This window comes from Thermobia domestica, chromosome 9, assembly GCF_964235325.1.
Source record: "Thermobia domestica chromosome 9, izTheDome1.hap1.1, whole genome shotgun sequence".
In the NCBI taxonomy this organism is placed as follows: domain Eukaryota; kingdom Metazoa; phylum Arthropoda; class Insecta; order Zygentoma; family Lepismatidae; genus Thermobia; species Thermobia domestica.
Genome location: NC_137462.1, coordinates 284,135,738 through 284,155,564, shown reverse-complemented (window position 1 = coordinate 284,155,564; position 19,827 = coordinate 284,135,738). Strand labels below are relative to the sequence as shown.

The 19,827-nt window shown below is 38.4% G+C and overlaps 1 protein-coding gene across 2 annotated transcripts in view; it reads right to left on the bottom strand.

The window, feature by feature from the left end:
• The window catches only part of LOC145660737 (uncharacterized), a 59,667-nt gene that overhangs the window by 15,563 nt on the left and 24,277 nt on the right, over positions 1 to 19,827 (bottom strand). Inside the window, exon 2 of one of the 2 annotated variants that reach the window (XM_081726144.1) lies at positions 4,011 to 4,140. The exons of the other annotated variant lie outside the window; for it this stretch is intronic. Coding sequence (XP_081582270.1) covers positions 4,128 to 4,140 — 13 coding nt within the window. The 3' untranslated portion in view covers positions 4,011 to 4,127. Of the gene's footprint in view, positions 1 to 4,010; positions 4,141 to 19,827 lie in introns of those variants that run through there. 2 annotated transcript variants of the gene reach the window in all.

Genomic DNA, 19,827 nt, shown 5'->3' with positions numbered 1-19,827 from the left:
TACGTATTTGTTTACCCTGTCTCTTTTGGTAAAACCATTAGCTATATCAACTCCTTTCGTCAGTGGAGAGCTTTAGTAATTCCGGAAAATTCTCAAGGTTAAAACTAACCATCTCAATTGTCAACTATTGGCACCTGTCAGCTTGTCGAAAGATAGCGGAGTGTTTGAGATATCAATTCCCTGACGATTTTCTTAAAACATCTTTTGTTCCTAGGGAAACACTTCTAGCTCATTAAGAAGAGGTAGTTAACTACAATATTAGAAATGAAATGAAATCTTTGAGTTTTACATCCCACGGTTATGCCGGTTAGGCTAAAGGAGACGGTGATGATGAGTAATGAATGAAATGGTGGAATGAAGAAAGTGGGAGGAAACGGGAGAACCACGAGAAAACCCACGCACACGTACAATATTAGAACGTGCATATCTGCCAAAAAGAATAAAACAAATACGTCTAGAGTGAACCACCATTCAGTAACTACTAAAAAGGTGTCATAAATTGCATGTGATTTTCTCAATTTATAACTTAGCTTTTCTTGTTTTCAATCAGTGTGCTATATCAATTTCAATAAACTGCGTACATACGCTTCTATTTCATGGTTGTTTGTGTTATTGTGTTTTCAATCCGAATAGTCCAATGTACCAGACTAGTTTTCAGGAAGAGAAAGGTATGCACATATGTTAAACATACTATAGTAATATTTTCTAGTACTGTATATTTTTGATTGCTCTATATACATTATTTATAAGTAGCTGTCGTGCCACTGCTTATTAAAATTTTACGATCAAAAATACTAGAAATCCTATTTTAACATACACAAATCTCACTTATTTTCTGTAACTTGGCCACCTGTGTAAGTTGGCCACTTTTCGATGAAACCGATGGTGGCCAACATAGACAGGTTTCACTTATCCGTTACTCTTTCACTTCTATAGAGATAAATGTTCAAAAAATTGTTAATTTGAAGCATTTCTAATTTGAATACAAAGTTAAGGAAAAAGGTGGAAGGTATCGTTGGGCCGCTGATCCGATTGTAGAAGAGCTGCTCGACATCTTATACACTTTTTCCCTATGAAAATTAAATAGCAGGATTATTAATCACTTACTAAACAACAGCTGCTACATACCTGTTACCATTTTCGTTTTGTAGCGATAAATGTTGAAACCGGAGACGGATAATTTTAACCACGTGCAGTTTGAATGTAATTTCAACGGAAAAAATAAACATACTATTTGAATGCAGAATCGATTACAGGAAACTACAACGTGATAGATTTTAGCATCCACCCCTACGAAAATAAGTATTGAAATTGGAAGTAATAGTAAATTTGAAGTACTTCCGTATTTGACGGTGTCGTGAATAGTCATTATATATTGTATACAGACGCTGAGTCGCGCGCAGAAAACAGATTCTGGTTATCTGCTTGTTCTATGGCAACGGAAGTTGAAAACTATATCGAATCGGATGTAAGAGTAAACCGTTCGTTTTTGGGAGAGCTCTGTGGTAATCACGATATGTATAATTTAAAAATTGAAATGTTTCCAGAAAGCCGCACTTCGCTGTCTGTTACCTTCTCAGTTCTGTAGGGATAAATGCTGAAATCAGAAATGGCTAATTTGAAACCCTCACGGTTTGAATAGAGGGTGGACGGAAGAGATGGACGTATTATTGAGAAGCTGAATCGATTGTACGAAACCGTATCTCGATATCTCTAATCGTCTTTACTCTACACAAATCAGTATTGAAATTACCAGTTTAGAAAATTTCAGTAACTTACGATTTCGTAACGTACTGTTGGTTATGATATGCCCACTACAGACCCTCAATCAGTTGCACAAACCATTTGTTAATGTCTGTTACGGTTTCCATCCTACAATGACAAATATCCACACCACAAATGGTTAATTTAAACCGCTCCGCCCTCAATAGGGCTTAGTGGAAAATGTGGAACCTTATCTTAGAACGCTCAGCTGATTGTAAAAACGCACCTGCATAACTCTTATCGCGATTGTCATATAGAAATAATTATTGAAACCAAAATTAATGTTGAATTTGAGCTATTTCTTCTTTTGGTAGAGTGTTGTAGTCATTTTATGCTCAAAGCTCAATTGTTTTTTGAAAGACGTCTCCTTGCTATGTTTCCGTACTCTGGCGATAAAATTTAAAATTGGAAGTGGCTAGTATAACCTGGTTTGGTTTGATTAAGAATTCAACGCAGAAGATGGAACCTATGCTTGTGATGCATCATCTCATGCAAATGTCGCTTCCTGATAGCTTTTACAGTGTTCTTTCTACGGAGATCAATTTTGAAACCAGTAGTACTAGTAATATCCAGGATAATAGCGATATGTTGTTTTGAGACGCTGAATTCTTGGCAGCAAACCGCTTCCACTTCCCTTTTACCGTCTTCGTTCTACAGCAATAAACGATGAAACCGGTACTGAAAGTGGGAGCAATACAGAATTTGGAAAATAGCCCATTTTGGCAGAGGGTCTACTCAGTCATTATGTGTTGTGTATAGACACAGGATCATTTGGAAGAATCACTTCTCGTTTTCGTTTACCGTTCCGTTCTATGGTTTCGTTAGCTAAGTCTGAAACTAACGGCTAGTCTGAAGAAAATTCGGTTTGAGTATACGGTTAACCGAGAAAATTGATTCTACCCGAGGGACGCTGAAATATTTATAAGAAAAAACATCATGAAAGCTTTTACCGTTTATTCTACACAAAAATTACTTTTGAGATTGGATGCAATAGTAAATTTGCACCATGTTCGTTCTCGAAAAGGTACATTGGATAGTAGTGAAATTGTGTTAAGACGCTGAATGGTTTGCAAACAAATTATTCTCGCTATCTTGCAATATTCACTGTACAGCGATAAACGCTGAAATTCGAAATGGTTAACTTGAACCAATTGCAAGAAACGTTTCTCTATATTTTCTAACCATCTTGCTCTGATATTCGTTGACAGACGCATGGACGAGCAAATTCGTTCTAGAAGATTGCCGTCACACAGCATAGTTTCAGTCTAAAAACCTTTGTTTGTATTCATGTACATTATGAACAATAGTACACCACTGAGATTTATGTATATAGTTAAAATATAGTCGTGATATTACGCCAGACTCGACACCAGTTTTGGAATGAATGTTTTAAAAGATAGTGTAAAAATGTATGCGTGTTCAAATAAAACCAATACAATTTTAACACATATACTTTATATTTTTTTATCAGAATAATAATCTATGGATCATTTTTGAAGAAAAAGAACTATTTGACAATGCGTGTACGTCCGAAAAACTGATACCACCGGCACTAACAGTGAGTGGAAGGCATAGCACACACTCGCAGTAACTTTATGAATAAAGGAAAAATAACGCATAGCTGTGTAAAAAAGTGTGCTTTGGCATCGTTCTATATTTTCTGCAAACATATCCTTACCTAATCACCGCTAACTTATGAACACTAAAATTGAAATATATAAATAACTATTAACAAATGTGAACATATAGAAATCCATTTTGAAGAAAAGATAGAAAACTGTAAGTATATATAACGAAACCTGAACGCATGACCTAAGATAACATACGTGAAACGCAAGAAAAGAAATATTAATATTATATGTGAATATATGGAAACATATTTAGAATGAAAAAAGTTAAAACTGCTCTGACTTGAACCCACGACCAGTTATTCCAGACATCAACGCGTTAACCATCTGACTACCGAATCAACCTTGGGAGTATTGGTTTGTCCGTTTTATTTACTGTGCAAAAATGCGAAATTACATCAAAATGTAAATTGTTTCGTACAAAATTTAAGTACTATACACAGCATAACCCCTTAAGGAAAACGTTTCGGCTATCACCGACCTGAGGCTCGTTTTTTTGAATTTAAAAATAGGACAACTTTAATTTTAAACTTTATTAACCAAGCCTCGTATAGGGGGAAGCAATCTTGAATCTTTTTCCAGCAGTTTGGTTTTTTGTATACACGAATCCAAAAGTGCATTACCACCTGCAATTCTCCTTTTCCTGCAATAGCAGGCGACCCAAAAAGCTCGGCGCTTCGGTTGGCTGCGAATTCAAAAGGCGTTGGACCAAACCTCAATTTTGTAATAATTATATCAGTGTAGCAAACTGCAAATAAGAGAATAAAACAAATTGTTAAAAATGACAAATTTATTATTGTGACGGAGTTGGATGACATGTTGGATGAAAAGTTACAAAATGATCTTACTTAAGCAGTTCGAACAAGATGAACGGCAAGAGACAGATATCAGAGGAAACCGTTTCTCTCCTTCCATCCTGGAAGATAAGTTTCATAAAAAAGAAAAAATACATAATGTAAAGGTTTAATATTAAAGCCAATCCCAAAATTTTCAAAGCTGACACCCGAAAGGCAAGAACAACTGAACCAAAGTAAATGAAACTGTGCAGAGATATTGCAGACGTAAAATGACGGAATCCGGGTTTCGAATTTTAACGGAGAAAACGGTTGGTTGGGGCACGGACTCCTCCAAACATTTGATCACGAAATATCAAACATGCGAGGAACAGTATGTAAGATGTGTGTAAAGGACATGAAGAATTGCAACGAAACTTTATGTATGGACAATACGCAAAAATAAACGAATACGTTTTTTTTATTTTCTCCGGAAAAAGTTTTAGGGGCAAAAGGCCCAACCAAAAATTTAGAAAGTTGACGTCCGGAAGGCGAATACAAGTAAATCGAAATCAATGAAATTGTGCACAGATATTGTCAACGTAAAATGAGGCAATACGGGTTTCGAATATTTCTGAAAAGACCGGTTGGGTGGGGAAAGGACCCGTCCAAAACTTTGATCACGAAATATCAAAAGTGCTTGTAACAGTATATCAGATGCGTGTACAGGACATAAAGATTGCAACATGACTTAGTGTATGGACAATACGCAAAAAATAAAAGAAAACGGTTTTCTTATGTTTTGCGGAGGCACGGTTTTAGGGGGCAAAAGCCCCAATCCAAAGTTTTGAAAGTTGACGCTCGAAAGGCAAGAAGTGAACCGAAGTAATGAAATTGAGCACAGATATTTTAGACATAAAATGAGGATACGGGTTTCGTATTTTCCTGGAAAAAGGGTTCGGTGGGGCAGGGACCCCTCCAAACCTTTGATCAAGGAATATCAAAAGTGCTAGTAACATTATGTCATATGTGTGTAAAGGACATGAAGAGTTGCAACATAGCTTTGTGTATGAACAAGACGCCAAAAAAATAAACGAATACTGGTTTTTTATGTTCTGCGGAAAAACTGTTTTAGAGGGCAAAATCCCACTCCCAAAATTTTGAAAATTGGTGAGCGAAATGCAAAAAGAAATGAACCGAAATGAGTGAAATTGTGCACAGATACTGTAGACAAAAAGGAGGGAATGCGGGTTTCTTATTTTAATCAGTTAGGTGGTCCACCGACCCCTCAAAACCTTTGATTACGAAAAATCAAAAATGCTGGTAACAGTGTCACATGTGTGTAAAGGACATGAAGAATTGCAACGAAACTTTGTGTATGGGCAATGCGCAAAAAATTAACTAATACTGATTTTTATTTTCTGCGGAAAAAACTGTTTAGGGGCAAAAAAGCTCCTATCCAAAATTTTGAAAATTGACGCCCGAAAGGCAAAATGAAGTGAACCGAAGTGAATAAAATTCAGCGCAGATATTGTAGAGATAAAATTGGGGAATAAGGGTTTCGCATTTTCCTGAAAAAAAAAAATGGTTGGGTGGTCCTCGGACCTCTCCAAACCTTTGATCACGAAAAATTAAACGTGCCAGTAACAGTATGTCAGATGTGTGTAAAGGGCATGAAGAATTGCAACATAACTTTGCGTATGGACAATACGAAAAGAAATAAACAAATACGGGTTTTTTTATGTTCTGCATAAGAACGGTTTTAGGTTTGAAAAGCCCACACCCAAAATTTTGAAATTTGACGCCCGAAAGGCAAGAAGATATGAACCCAAGTGGATGAAATTGTCCACAGATACTGCAGACGTCAAATGAGGATACCGGTTTGATGTTTTCCTGGAGAAAACGGTTGGGTGAGGCACCGACCTCTCCAAACTTTTGATCACGAAAAATCAAAAGTGCTAGTAACAGTATGTCAGATGTGTGTAAAGGACATGTAGAATTGCAACATAACTTTGTGTATTAACAATAGGCAAAAAAAAAACGAATAGGCGTTTTTTATTTTAGGGGGGAAAACGCTTTTTAGGGAAAAAGCCCCCGTCCAAAATTTTGGAATTTGACCCCGAAAGGCAAAATGAAGTGGACCGAAGTGCATGAAATGTGCACAAATATTGTAGAGATAAGATGAGGGAATACGTGTTTCGTATTTTCCTCAAAGAAAAAAAAACTGTTGAGTGGACAGAGGCGTTGAGTGGCGTGAGGAGTAAACCGAAGCGAATGAAGTTGTATGTAGATATTGGATATGTAAGATATTGCCTTTCGTGTTTCGCAAGTGTCGTGTCTTCATACGATTTCTTCAAATTTAGCAGATCACCTATACGCACAAACATTATAGCGTATTTTATAGTATTTCAGGAGGCACGTTTAACCCTTAGAATGTTTATGCGCATAAACAAAAAGGCGTGACGATTTATTTCCAGTTTGCTCCTGTCATGAAGTTGTATGTAGATATTGGATATGTAAGATATTGCCTTTCGTGTTTCGCAAGTGTCGTGTCTTCATACGATTTCTTCAAATTTAGCAGATCACCTATACGCACAAACATTATAGCGTATTTTATAGTATTTCAGGAGGCACGTTTAACCCTTAGAATGTTTATGCGCATAAACAAAAAGGCGTGACGATTTATTTCCAGTTTGCTCCTGTCTGTCAAATTTGAAGCAAAACTGATAGGGTTACTTCAGAAAGACGAAAGGGCTTATTTTACATAGGGTCTATACAGGGCGGTCGTGCATCAATGACGGAAAATTCGGGAGATGAATCTACAGGTAAAAGCAAGCAAAAAATGTATGAACATTGGGTGAATGGGGCTTCGTTTGGAAACTAGAGGTGTCTGAAATGTCGCCTTCCGAGGCGGCAATTTGCAATATCATAAGAAATTCAATAGAGAAAAATACGAATGTCGGGTCAAAAGATATCAAAGGAAACCCTATCCGAAGAATCCAATTATGCACAAATGATAGCGAAAAAGTGGCGGCGCTAGAGGGGGGCACAAAGAAAGTGAATGTAACATGGAGAAAAGTGAGCAATTTACACTGAAAAATTGTAGGAGGGAATGTTACTTGAAACATGCAGCAACAAATGTTAGTGAACAAAGGCAACAATTTCTACGCTGTAGGGACTCTATGGAAGGCGGAATATAGGAATAAAGTATCTTTGTAACGGAGAGAAATAAGAATGTCGGGTCAAAAGATATCAAAGGAAACCCCATCTGAAGGATCCAATTATGCGCACGTACTGCGGAACAGTGGCGGCGCATGGGAGCCACAAAGAAACTGTTACACACCCTTAGTGTTCATACGTGCAAATCGTACAAAACTCGTACGGAAGATGAGGCCCAGTGTACTCTAAAAACAAGAGGTATTGTACTTACCGTGGTCAACATAATGCTGTCTTAAAGAAGGTGTTCAATATGTCCTCCTTGTTCTTCGAGACAGACAGTTACACGATGGCGTAAGGATTCTCTGACTTTTGGCAATAACGCTGGAGTTTTCTGTAGTGTAGCAAATGCAGTTCATACGCGCTAGCGAAGATTTTCAATGCCAAGCACGAGCCATGTATACACAAGACTCTTCATGTAACCCCACAGGTAAAAAGTCTAGGGTAATCAGGTCTGGTGAACGTGGGGGCCATACTCCTTTGCTTCCACGATCTATCTACCTGCGTTTAATTTTTTCGTTCAGATATGCACGAATAGTGGGACATGAATGGAAAGAACGCCACCATGCATAAACTACATATACTGCCGTGTCCTCACTGGCACATCTTTAACTAGAATAGTTAGGCCCTAGGTTAAAAACTAGAGATACGATATTGCATGCGTTCAATCGCTGTGGTAAGAAGTGTTGTTTCACGTCGTCATCAATAATACCAACCAAAACACGGAATTGGAAACGCTGATGATGCTTTGTTTCTACAATTGCATGCGGGTTGTTGGATGTCCATCGATGGTCATGGCGGACATTTGTGATGCCACCCCATATGAATGCCTCATTCGAGAACATCTGTGGTAGAACTTTTCTCAGCGTTTCATTCACTTTCCTTGTGCTCCTTGGGCCACCACTGCTTTGCCATTACTTTTGCATAATTGGATTCTTCGGATGGGTATTCCTTTGAAATCTTCTTACCCGACATTCCTATTTCTCTCCGTTGTACAGATACTGCATTCCCACATTCCGCCTTCCATAATGTCCCTATAGCGTACCAATGTTGCCTTTGTTCACTAACATTTGTTGCTGCATGTTCCACGTAATATCCCCTCCTAAAGTTTGTCAGTGTAAATTGTTCAGTTTTCTCCGCGTTGCATTCACTTCGTTTGTGCCACCTGGCGCCGCCACTGTTCCGCCATAACTTATGCATAACTGAATTCTTTGAACGGGGTTTCCTTTGCCAACTTTTGACCCGACATTCCTATTTCTTTCCATTACAAAGATACTGTATTCTACATTCCGCCTCCCATAGTGTCCCTACAGCGTAGCCATTGTTGCCTTCGTTCATTAACATTTGTTGTTGCATGTTACAAGTAACATCCCCTCCTACAATTTGTCAGTGTAAATTGTTCACTTTTCTCCATGTTACATTCACTTTCTTTGTGCCCCCTCTAACGCCGCCACTCTTTCGCCATCACTTATGCATAATTGGATTCATCGGATGGGGTTTCCTTTGATATCTTTTGACTCGACATTCGTATTTCTTTCCGTTCTTGTGATATTACAAATTGCCGCCTTGGAAGGTGACATTTCAGACGCCTATAGCGTCCAAATGAAGCCGCATTTACCCACTGTTCATATGACATTTTTTGCTTGTTTTTCCCTGTAGATTCATCTCCCGAATTTTCCGTCATTGATGCACGACCACCCTGCATAATATCTACACAAAATCATTTCCTTCGGTCCACTCCTTCCTTCGCTATTACGGTATTATTAATTCTTTTTTCGGATGGGGCTAGACCCCAACATTGTTTTTCCGCAAAAATTAAAACACGATTTATTTATTGTTTTGCAAATAGTCCCAATACGAAGTTTCGTTGCAATTTTCCATATTGTTTAGGGACTTCTGACGTATGCGTATTTTTATCCTCGTCACCAAAAGTACCGTTACATCGCCGTGACGGGTATATGACCGCGCGGTACTCCAAGGAAGGAATAGTTGTATAAGAATTTATGATTAATTTTGAAGAGTTTTTATTTTGACTAGGGAATTACCATAGGTATAGGGAGTAAAGACACAAATTTGAAGCATCAGTGCACTGTCATCTCTGTAAAGATTCGTATTCTCAGCTTTTCTATTTATTGTTTTATATGTTAAGTTAAACACCACAACATGTATCACTGATATCGTAGATCGTATGGTTTTTTTTGTAAATCTTGTCTGTAACGTGTTGTCAAAACATTTATCTCCAGACATGTAGAGAGAAGAGAAAGAGATACATCTGCAATATATGTATATGTGATTTATTAAATAAGTGTAGGAATTACGTAGTTAAAAGACACGTAAGACAGCGAAAAGGAGATATAGAAGTCTGAACTTTTAGAAACGTCCTAGATAGGTGAAAATATTGTTAACAATTCCAAAGATATCACGTAATTTATCTTTCTTTTCTTATATTCTAGTATCTTTTTTCACATCCAAACATCTCTATCCAGAATTACGAGATAAAAGTAAATAGAGAAACATTTCCATCTGAAGGATTAAATCAGAAAAAAATCTTTTCACTCGGAATAGTTTCGAACTCACAACCCTTGAATATATGAGTCAGCGCTCTAGCGATTGAGCTAACAACTGTTGTAAAAGACTCATTTCTACAACTACCCGTTGATGAATGGTGTGTATTAACCAAATTGGCCGAAATGAAATCTTTGAGTTTTACGTCCCGCGGTTATGCCGGTTAGGATAAAGGAGACGGAGATGATGATGAGTAATGAATTAAATGGTGGAATGAAGAAAGTGGAAGGAAACGGGGAACCCCGAGAAAACCCACGCACACGGTGTTTGTCAACCACAAAGTTCACTTGGCGGGGTTGGGATCGAACCCGGGACCCCAAGCACCAGAGGTGAACGCTCTACCACTGAGCCACCGCGGCCAAACCAAGTTGGCCGAGATAATTGCTTCATATAGCTATTGCTATAATAATAATAATAATAATAATAATAATAATAATAATAATAATAATAATAAGAAGAAGAAGAAGAAGAAGAAGTACAGAATTTTAAAAGGCGCATTTGTTAAAAGTTTGTATTGCGGAGTAAGTCCTAATATGACATTTTAATAAATATAAATGTAAGTGTGGTTTATCCGTGCGTATTGCTCAAACTGCGCAACTCACTACCATAGTCCCATAGGGGTTGTGCGCGTATGATACAGCAGCCTTGCATATTCCTCCATTTGGAGGGAAATGTATTGCTATCTGAGAGTATCACTTAGAGAAACAACCACGAGATAAATCTGCAGAAATTTCATTCACTTTAAGTCCTAAGAGAGAGAAATTAATGCAAAGAAAACGAAAATAATAATACGCATCATGCAGAGACCGAAAAAGTGTACAAAGCTAAACAAAATTGGAAAAAAGGAAAGAGGGAAAAGAAAAAGACATGGGAATAAATTAAATTTTAACATACAGTCTGCGTCTTTCCCCCTGCCCCTGCACCTGTCTTGGGTTTTCTTCCTTCATAGGATAAATCTCTTTCAGCACCGAACGCGAACATCATTTATAGTGTTTAATTCCTTGAAAGGAAATGTAATTCACTCTAGGGTGCGACTCGAACACAGAATTTTTACAACAACTGTTACACACGCTACTCACTTATCTACAGGTATACACGCTATATCAACTCCGTATAAATCAGCTATTACACGCGCTGTTATCAAACGTGTTAAATCAGTCATTGTCAGTGAGTTGGTGGGGTATGACACACGATGTTCTCCACCACAAAGTTCACTGCGAGGGGGCTGGGATCGAACCAGGGACCCCAAGCACCAGAGGAGAACGCTCTACCACTGAGCCACCGCGGCTCCAGCTGTATTTAGAGGCTAACGCCTTTGAAAGAATCACCATTCATCTCAGCGACCGTGAAAACTAGGGATTTGACACGAATATAGGTCATTTTGGATTTTTTTTACGTGTTTCGGTACCCCCACTCACCGGTGACCCCGGCCCGCAAACAATGGTAGCCGATTTTGAGTTATTGCTAATGGAGGTATCACCATTGATTTCAGCGATCGTGAAAACTATGGATTTGACACAAAATCGGCCATTTTCTAATGTCATTACATGTCCTGGTAAATGCACTCCTCCCCTGAGAACCGTGGTTCGAATTTAAAAAAAAAACGCTTCGTCCTAGTCTGGGGCCTGGACAAAAGTATCCGTGATCAAAATTTAGTAACTTTATGTCAACTCATCTGATCCCCAGGACGCACACAGACAGACATACAAGCAAACTCGTGCTTCATACACACAACAGATAGAACTAACAGCGTTCTTTTGCATAGAACGTTGCTATGTTGCTTCCACCCAGCTAAGCCTTCTACTAAGTGCCGGAGGGCATTAGTCTTTTATACGTAAATACGTTTGTTGAATTTGCCTCTTCTATGGAATAAAGGGTCGCGTGTACTCTTAGTATTAGCAATTTTGTTGTTATTGACCTTGAAGAAGCAACAAATGGTTTTTCTTGAAGACACAAGTCGCTTTGGTCCGTGATGTTGATATACAGTAGAAATGACCTATGCATTACTCACCCGTTGTGAAAGAGAAAGATTATGTTAATTTTATCTGAACATCCACAAATCTGTTATAGCAAGAGGCCTTTCCACAACTACTTCCAATCTGGATTAAATTTCTCGGCTAACTTTTTGAATTATACACAAGAGTATCATTGATATGTTAGTGTTAATAATATTTATGGGACCATGGACAGGTTTTAAACTTCCAAACTATGCTGTGCGTAAAATTAGGAATAGTTCCAGAGCCCTGTGAACCCAGGCCCAAAGACCAGCCCGGCCCGACCCGGCCCGGCCCGGCCTGGATGGATCTATATTCAGTGCCCGGCTCGACCCGACCCGGCCCGGCCCGAATCTCGAGCCGGGCCCAAACGGGCCGGAAACTAAACTGGCCGGGAACGAAAGAGCCGGGCATAACCGGCCTGGGAACAACCATGTTGATAAGTTAAGTCAATCCTTCAATATGCAATGGGAAATGAGAAATGTGTCGTCATATTATTGCAATGTCTATTTGTTTTCGAATAGGAAAATCGTGTGAAAAGTTACCCAAGGTTTTCTTTCTATGTCCCTATTCTGTCTGTATATTTGTTATCTGTGCTTGCTCTGTCCAGCCATGTTTATTATACAATAATACAGCTCATGAACGTAAAAGTCTTATACTACGCTCATTAGTGCATTACGAATAACAGAGAAGATATGTAAAACTGTTACACAGTATGTCATACTAATACTACAACTACTACAGCTGATACTACTATTACTATTACGATTACGAATGCTAGTGTTAATTGCACTATTGCTGCCACTGCTACACTATTAATACTATCACTACTGTTACTACTCATTACTATACTAATGCGACAGCGAATACCACTACTGCTATTACTAGTAATATGAAAACAAAACAATGAAAACGAAATCTTTGAGTTTTACGTCCCACAGTTATGCCGGCTAGGCTAAAGGAGGCGGTGATGATGAGAAATAAATGAAATGGTGGGATGAATAAAGTGGGAGGAAACGGGAGAACGCCGAGGAATCCCCCACACGGTGTTTGTCCACCACAAAGTTCACTTGGCGAGAGCTGGCATCGAGCCAGGGACCCTATCAACTAGAGATGAACGTTCAACCACTGAGCCACCATTCCAGGAACACCTAATCGACCCTGGCATCTTGGTGATTTATTTGATCATTATATTTTGTTATATTTGTAGTATCATACCATAAACAATACAGAAAGATGTAACACTATTTGAGATTCGCCTTGCTAATTGAACATTACTACAAATTGTACTGATGTTATGAGCGAGCCAGTTCACGGTTTTGGCCTCCGTGGTCTTATGGTAGTGTACCAAATTCTACTTAGTAGGTCAAGTACTTAACTTTGTTATACGTTCTTTAGGTAACTACGGCTCAGGCCGTATGGATGATGATGGGATGAATTGGTGGAATGAAAACAGTGGGAGGAAGCGGGACCACCCCGGAAACTCCCAAGCACACGGTGTTTGTCCACCACAAAGCTCACATAGCACAAGCAGTGATTGATCCGACTACCTCTAGCACCTGATGTGAGTGTTTTTCCTACTGAGCCAGCGTTGTCCCTCGTAGATCAAGCATCGGTTCACATTCTACGCAGACCGGCCATAATAACTAGCATTTCTCCATTTTATTCTGTACTTAGGTAAATTCGGTACCACCAAATATGTCAACTCTGACGCGAAGTCGTAGCAGTTGTAGCAGTATTAGCAGTGGCCCTAGTAATAATAGTAAAATAGTAGTAGTAGAAGTAGTAATAGTGGTAGTATTACAGTACTTTGCAGTATTGAATAAAGAGTCAGCTTCCCAAACACATTACGATTAGCATAGACTGACAGTAAGACCGTACGATCACGGCAAAGGCAGGGGTAGTGGAGGACATTTAAGAAAAAGGCTGACAAGATTAGTTTCCGATCCGTCTTTCAGAGTGGCCGGGCCCGGTTCGGCCCTATAGCATTTGTGCTCGGCCGGGAATGTGCCTGATCCGGTTCGGCCCGGAATATGTCTGGCCCGGTTCGGCCCGGTTAGGGTCCGGTCCAGTTTGATATTATTTGAAACGGGCAGGCAGGGCCGGGACGGGCATACTCTGTTCCGAACCAGGCGCTCCCGGCCCGTGCAGGGTTCTGCTGTCGACAGATACCAGAGCAAAGACAGTAATATAGAGAAATGGTTTTCTGCTATTGATTCTGCATCCAACGAAGAGGTTCCATCTTATCCGTTAACTCTATATTCAAGCCAGAAGTGGTTCAAATTTGCAGCTTGCGGTTCTAACATTTAACGGCAACACACAGAGAGAAGACTTTTTTGTAAACTATTGCGCATCTAGAGGCAACATATCATGGTCATCCACAATACTTTACTAAAATTGAAAAGGATTTAAATTTATTATTACTTCCGGTTTCAACAACAGTTTCAACTTTTATCGTCATAGCATGAAACGGTAACATAGCGAGAACTGATTTTTGAAAACGAGTTACCATCTAGAGCCAATATCAAGAGTATCCAATATATTCTACCGAAACCACAAATGGTTGAAATTTACTATCATTTCCGGTTTCAATCTCTAATTTCCGCCTAGTAGAAATAGTAAATTCTTCAAGGTGTGGTCTTTTGCAATTAATTCAGTGTCCAAAGAATAGATTTTATTTCCTTCGTTAACCTTCTACTCAAACCGGAATTGGTTCAAATTAGCAATTTCCGGTTTGAACGTTTGTCAATATATAAAGAAGATGATAACGGATATTGAGAAGTGGTTTCTGCAAATGATTTAGAGTCTAAAGAGACATATCATGACTATCTACAATACTCCAATAAATTCGGCTGTAGTTAGAAGTTACTATAGCTGGTTTCAATAACGGTTTTAACGTTTATCGCTATAGAACGAAAACGGCAGCAGAGAGCGAGAAGCAGTTTGAAGCAAACAATTCAGCCTCTCAACAAACATATAGTTACTTTCCATATAACTCTACCAAACCTGGTAATTGTTCAAATTTACTAGTACTTTCGGTCCCAATACTGATTTCCGCAGAGCAAAAATGTTAAAAGATATTAAAAAGTAGCTTTTTGCAATCGATTCATCGTCTCAAGAATAGCTTCCTCCTTCTCCATGGCAGCTTTGATCAAAGCAGAATTTGTTAAAATTAGCCATATTCTGTTTGAACGTTCCTCGCCATAGAACGAAAAAAGTAACAGATAGCTAGAACATCATTGTCCAAACGATTTAGCGTCTCAAGGCAATATACCATAATTATTGTCAACACCCTACCGGAAGAGGAAGTGGTTCAAATACTTCTTATTTCAATTCTTTTTTCCGTAGATCAAAACAATAGGATACACCAGGCTCGGCTTTTTTTTACGATCAACAGGAAGTGTTTCAAATTAACTATTATTTGCTATTTCAATTCTTGTTTCCAGGAATCAAAACAATAAGAGATATCAAGATACGGCTTTTTTACAATCAACTCAGGGCCATAGGAAAGTGTTCCTCCAAGAATTCAGCTTCACTAGAATATTTTCCACCAATTTCTATTCAAACCAGATGTAGCTGAAGTTAGCCAAGTACGAAATGAAATCTTTGAGTTTTACGTCCCACTATTATGCCGGTTAGGCTAAAAGGATACGGTGATGATGAGTAATGAATGAAATGGTGGAATGAAGAAAGTGGGAGGAAACGGGAGAACCCCGAGAAAACCCACGCACACGGTGTTTGTCCACCACAAAGTTCACTTGGAGGGGGCTGGGATCGAACCCGGGACCCCAAGCACCAGAGGTGAACGCTCTACCACTGAGCCACCGCGGCCCCCTTAGCCAAGTACGGTTTCAGCGTGTATTGCTACAAGTTTCTAATCTATGACTAAGTGTGTCAACTTGTTGCATATATTAGACGAGTTACCAGTACCAATACCAAACTAAAAGAAGTGAGTATCGTTTCACAGTGTGAAACGAAGATTTCCAAACTATATGAATTCAATAGTCAAACTTGTAGTAGTATTCTCATCTGTCACAAAAGGAAATGCATGTTTTTCGAAGGATAGTATCTATCACCTCTCGAAATAATTAAATGTTTTAAAGGACCAATCCCTAACCATAAATCGACAAATGTATTATCTTTCGTTTTGCAACTCAGACAAGATGCGATAGAAATATCGTAAAACTTAATAGAAAGAAAAAAACAGCTACGTTCTTTTACAAGCTTGAAACTTACGAATATTAGCAATATATATTTACAGAGTAGGGAGTTTCTACTACATTATTCCGTAGTTCATTGGATCCGTACAGAACTACCACCCAGATGACCCGTGTTCGAAACTTCGTGCTTTGCTTGTGTTAAAAGAAAAAGAAGATTACAGTTGTAATTAAACTCAAAATCAAGTCAAGTTAGAGACGTGAACGAGACGAGTCGAGACAGAATTTTCCTGACAAAATTCGAGTCGAGATACAGCTTTTTTAATAGAAAAATATACATTTTACGAGTCGAGATATTCCTTTTACAGCACATTTTCGAGACGAGACAGCCTCAAATCTTGTCTCGTGCGCATCCCTAAGTCAAGTCTATGATGGAGCTCAGGAAATTAGCACTTATAATTACTTTACTGTTAGGATACAGCTGAGTTGATTCATTATGTTCTATGCTATCAAATGAAGTATAAATATTACATTGAAGTTTTCCAGACAAGATTATTGGCGTGGACAGCAAACTGTATAGCGAAAAGGAAGATAGATAGTGAAGGGTTAACTTTAAACGGCCCGCTCCAGTTGAAGTGCTTATAGACACAGACATACAATGAATGACACGGAGAATCAGTCGTATTAGCAAATGCTAAAACAAATCTTATGCTCTTACTCACTTTCACTAACGTGTCTGCTCACTACGTACGCATCGTAAGTATATACACTAACATATAGCTACGAGAGAATATATAGGCCGAACTCAGATTTTGAGTACAGTTTCAAAAGTTCATTTCCGTAAACTGTAAAAGGCAGTGATGCTCAAGCAATAATAGTCCACTTATGTTCTATTAAATCCACTTGTTCTATTTATTGAATATTACAAATATTATGCAAACTTGCGAACTAAAATGATATATAACAAATTAAAACAAGATGGTAATCGATACAAATGTAGAGGATGGATATGACATGCCCGAGTATGATGGAGGAAGCTATTTGTTTACTTCTTGGCCAACCACTAAGAGCATTTATAAATCCATATCCTACTTTGTTATGCGCAATTAGTACATTCAATATTCACGAACGACGACGACCTGAAGACTGAGGATACCGTTGCAAGTAACAAATGTAGTCATAATATTATAGTTAAACTAAGCAACGGTGAAAATAGTGGGGAAATTAGAATGACCAATACTGAACAGTTTACATCGCTCATTTTGAAATAAGGCTAGCAAATAAAACTTACAAGAAATTACAAAAATCAGTGAAATTTGGCGTTATACTAAGCATGGTTTTTGGGGGAAAAGCGAGGATCTCCGGTGGGGATATTTCAGTTGTTATCTTGTGGAGACAAATCCCCCTCATCCCCCCGGTAATTCGCACCCTGAAAACAAGGGTACCATAATTAACGATATACAGTAAGGGTTTAATATGAATAAACTTTGTTCTGATGAGCAGGCCTACTGTACTACTAGAAAATAGTTTGTTGATGGTATGTAATATTGGAGTTCTTTCAGATCAGTTTGCATATCCTGCGCTTCTCTATATTCTGTATTTTTAATTTTAAATAACAACATTGTTATTATTATATAATTAGTTTAACAGAATAATAATAAGCTGTCATTTTTTCTAATGCCTTGGGATGGGCACGAGTCGAGCTAAAACACGACTCGATTTCACTTCGAGTTTCGAGTCGAATCAAAAGTAATTTTCTCGAATCGAGTTCCGAGACTACGAGTCAGTTTTTACGCCGAGCTGTTTGATAAATGGCTCGCTCGTTCCGCTCGTTTTAGAAAGACTTCCAGATTTTTACGCAGCATAGGTTGGAAGGTCATTTCTATATCAACTTCATGAATTAAAGGGAACTTGTGTTCCTCGAAAGGCATTTGTTTTGTCCTTCAAGGTCAATAGAAGAATGAAAACGCTGACACTAGGAGTATTTTAAAATGCGACTCACTACAACGATCTAACAGAATGCTGCCTCCGGCTGTTAATAAAAGGCTAACTAGCTGGAACTCGCTAGTATGGTAGCAACGTTCTATGCCAAACAACCATGTGTTGTGTAAGAAATGCTAGGGGTTGTTCTGTCCATGCGAGCCGACTACGTGGAGCTCCCTGGCTCCAGCACTCACACAAATAATCTTGTCTGGGCGCTGCAGGCAAGGTTTTTAGGTTCATAGAAACATAATAAAACAAATATTTCTCACTTGCCACTATCAAAAAATAAACAATTAAAACATCGAGATGCAAGTTAAAATTTCTAACCTCTAAAGCATAATTGTTTGTTTCAAGTTTGTTTCTGCAAAGGCGACCAAAAAACACATTAAATTAGTCACTTTATACTTTATGTCCGCAACAAAATCCTTGCAATTTCTTTCTGCAATAACAATAAAAGTTGTTTTTCTTTTACGATGATTTTTTCATTTTAATTTGTATGAAAGTAGTATTTTCTTTTAGTAACGTATTGATAATATCACTGCTTCTTGCACTTATTTTGCATCATGTAAGTTGTTGAAAATATACACTAAATATCACGATTGTATATGCTAGGAATATGCATTACAGTAATTAAACTTGATCACGGGTTTAAACCTGTTTCTTTACGTTTAAGTCAGCCATGTTACCGACTTATACTTTATCACAGCACAGCCCTTTATGACAGCGTTCATAAAAGATTTTAACTGAAAAGAAATCAATCATATATCGAGACTCCCCTGAAAACATATAACACGCCCCGCCATTGATATGCACTTACATACATTTCGGAAAGTCGGCACCGTTGGTTCTATCTGTTGTGTTTGAAATCAGTGTTTCTTTCAGAAACTATGTTCCCGGGGGGCACATTTCGTATTCCGGGGGAAACTTGATATTCTATTTTTTATTATATTATACACGTATTATTTTGGTCTCTTCCGGGGATACTCTCACAGCTCCGGGCGAGCAGTGCCCCCTAAAAACACTTCTGGAAGAAAACTGTTTGAAATACAATTAATCTAATATAAATAAAATACAAAGTTTGTTTATGTATCTGTCTGTCTGTATGTATGTATCTAGGCATGAGCACGAGACAAGATTTGTGGCTGTCTGGTCTCGAAAATGTGCTGTAAAAGTGATGTCTCCACTCGAAAAATGTATATTTAACTATTGGAAGAGCCGTGTCTCGACTCGAATTTTGTCAGGAAAATCCTGTCTCGACTCGTCTCGTGCGCATCCCTATATGTATCTGTGTGCTGCCTGGAGACCAGACAAAAGGACCGAGAGTTACCAAATTTTGATGTCGGGTACCTTCATCAAGGCCCCAGATCAAGATGAAGCGTTCTTTTTTTAAAAAAAATCGAACCAAGGGGTTTCAGGAGACATTTACAGGGACATGTAAAAGTAGTAGAAAATGACCGATATTACTGTCAAATTCATAGTTTTGGCGGTCTCTGAGATCAATGGTAAAACTCCGATTGCATTAACTTCCAAATTCACAGCATTTGGTTGCGGGTCGGGATACCGGAGGCGATACCCACACATGTAAAAGTAATCCAAATTGACCAATATTAATGTCAAATCCATAGTTTTTGCACTCGCTGAAATCAACGGTGATACTACTACAGGCGTTGACTTCCAAATACAGCCACCATGCGAATAATGGTTTTTCAGATAGTTATTAATATATGCAAGAAATAAATTATTAATA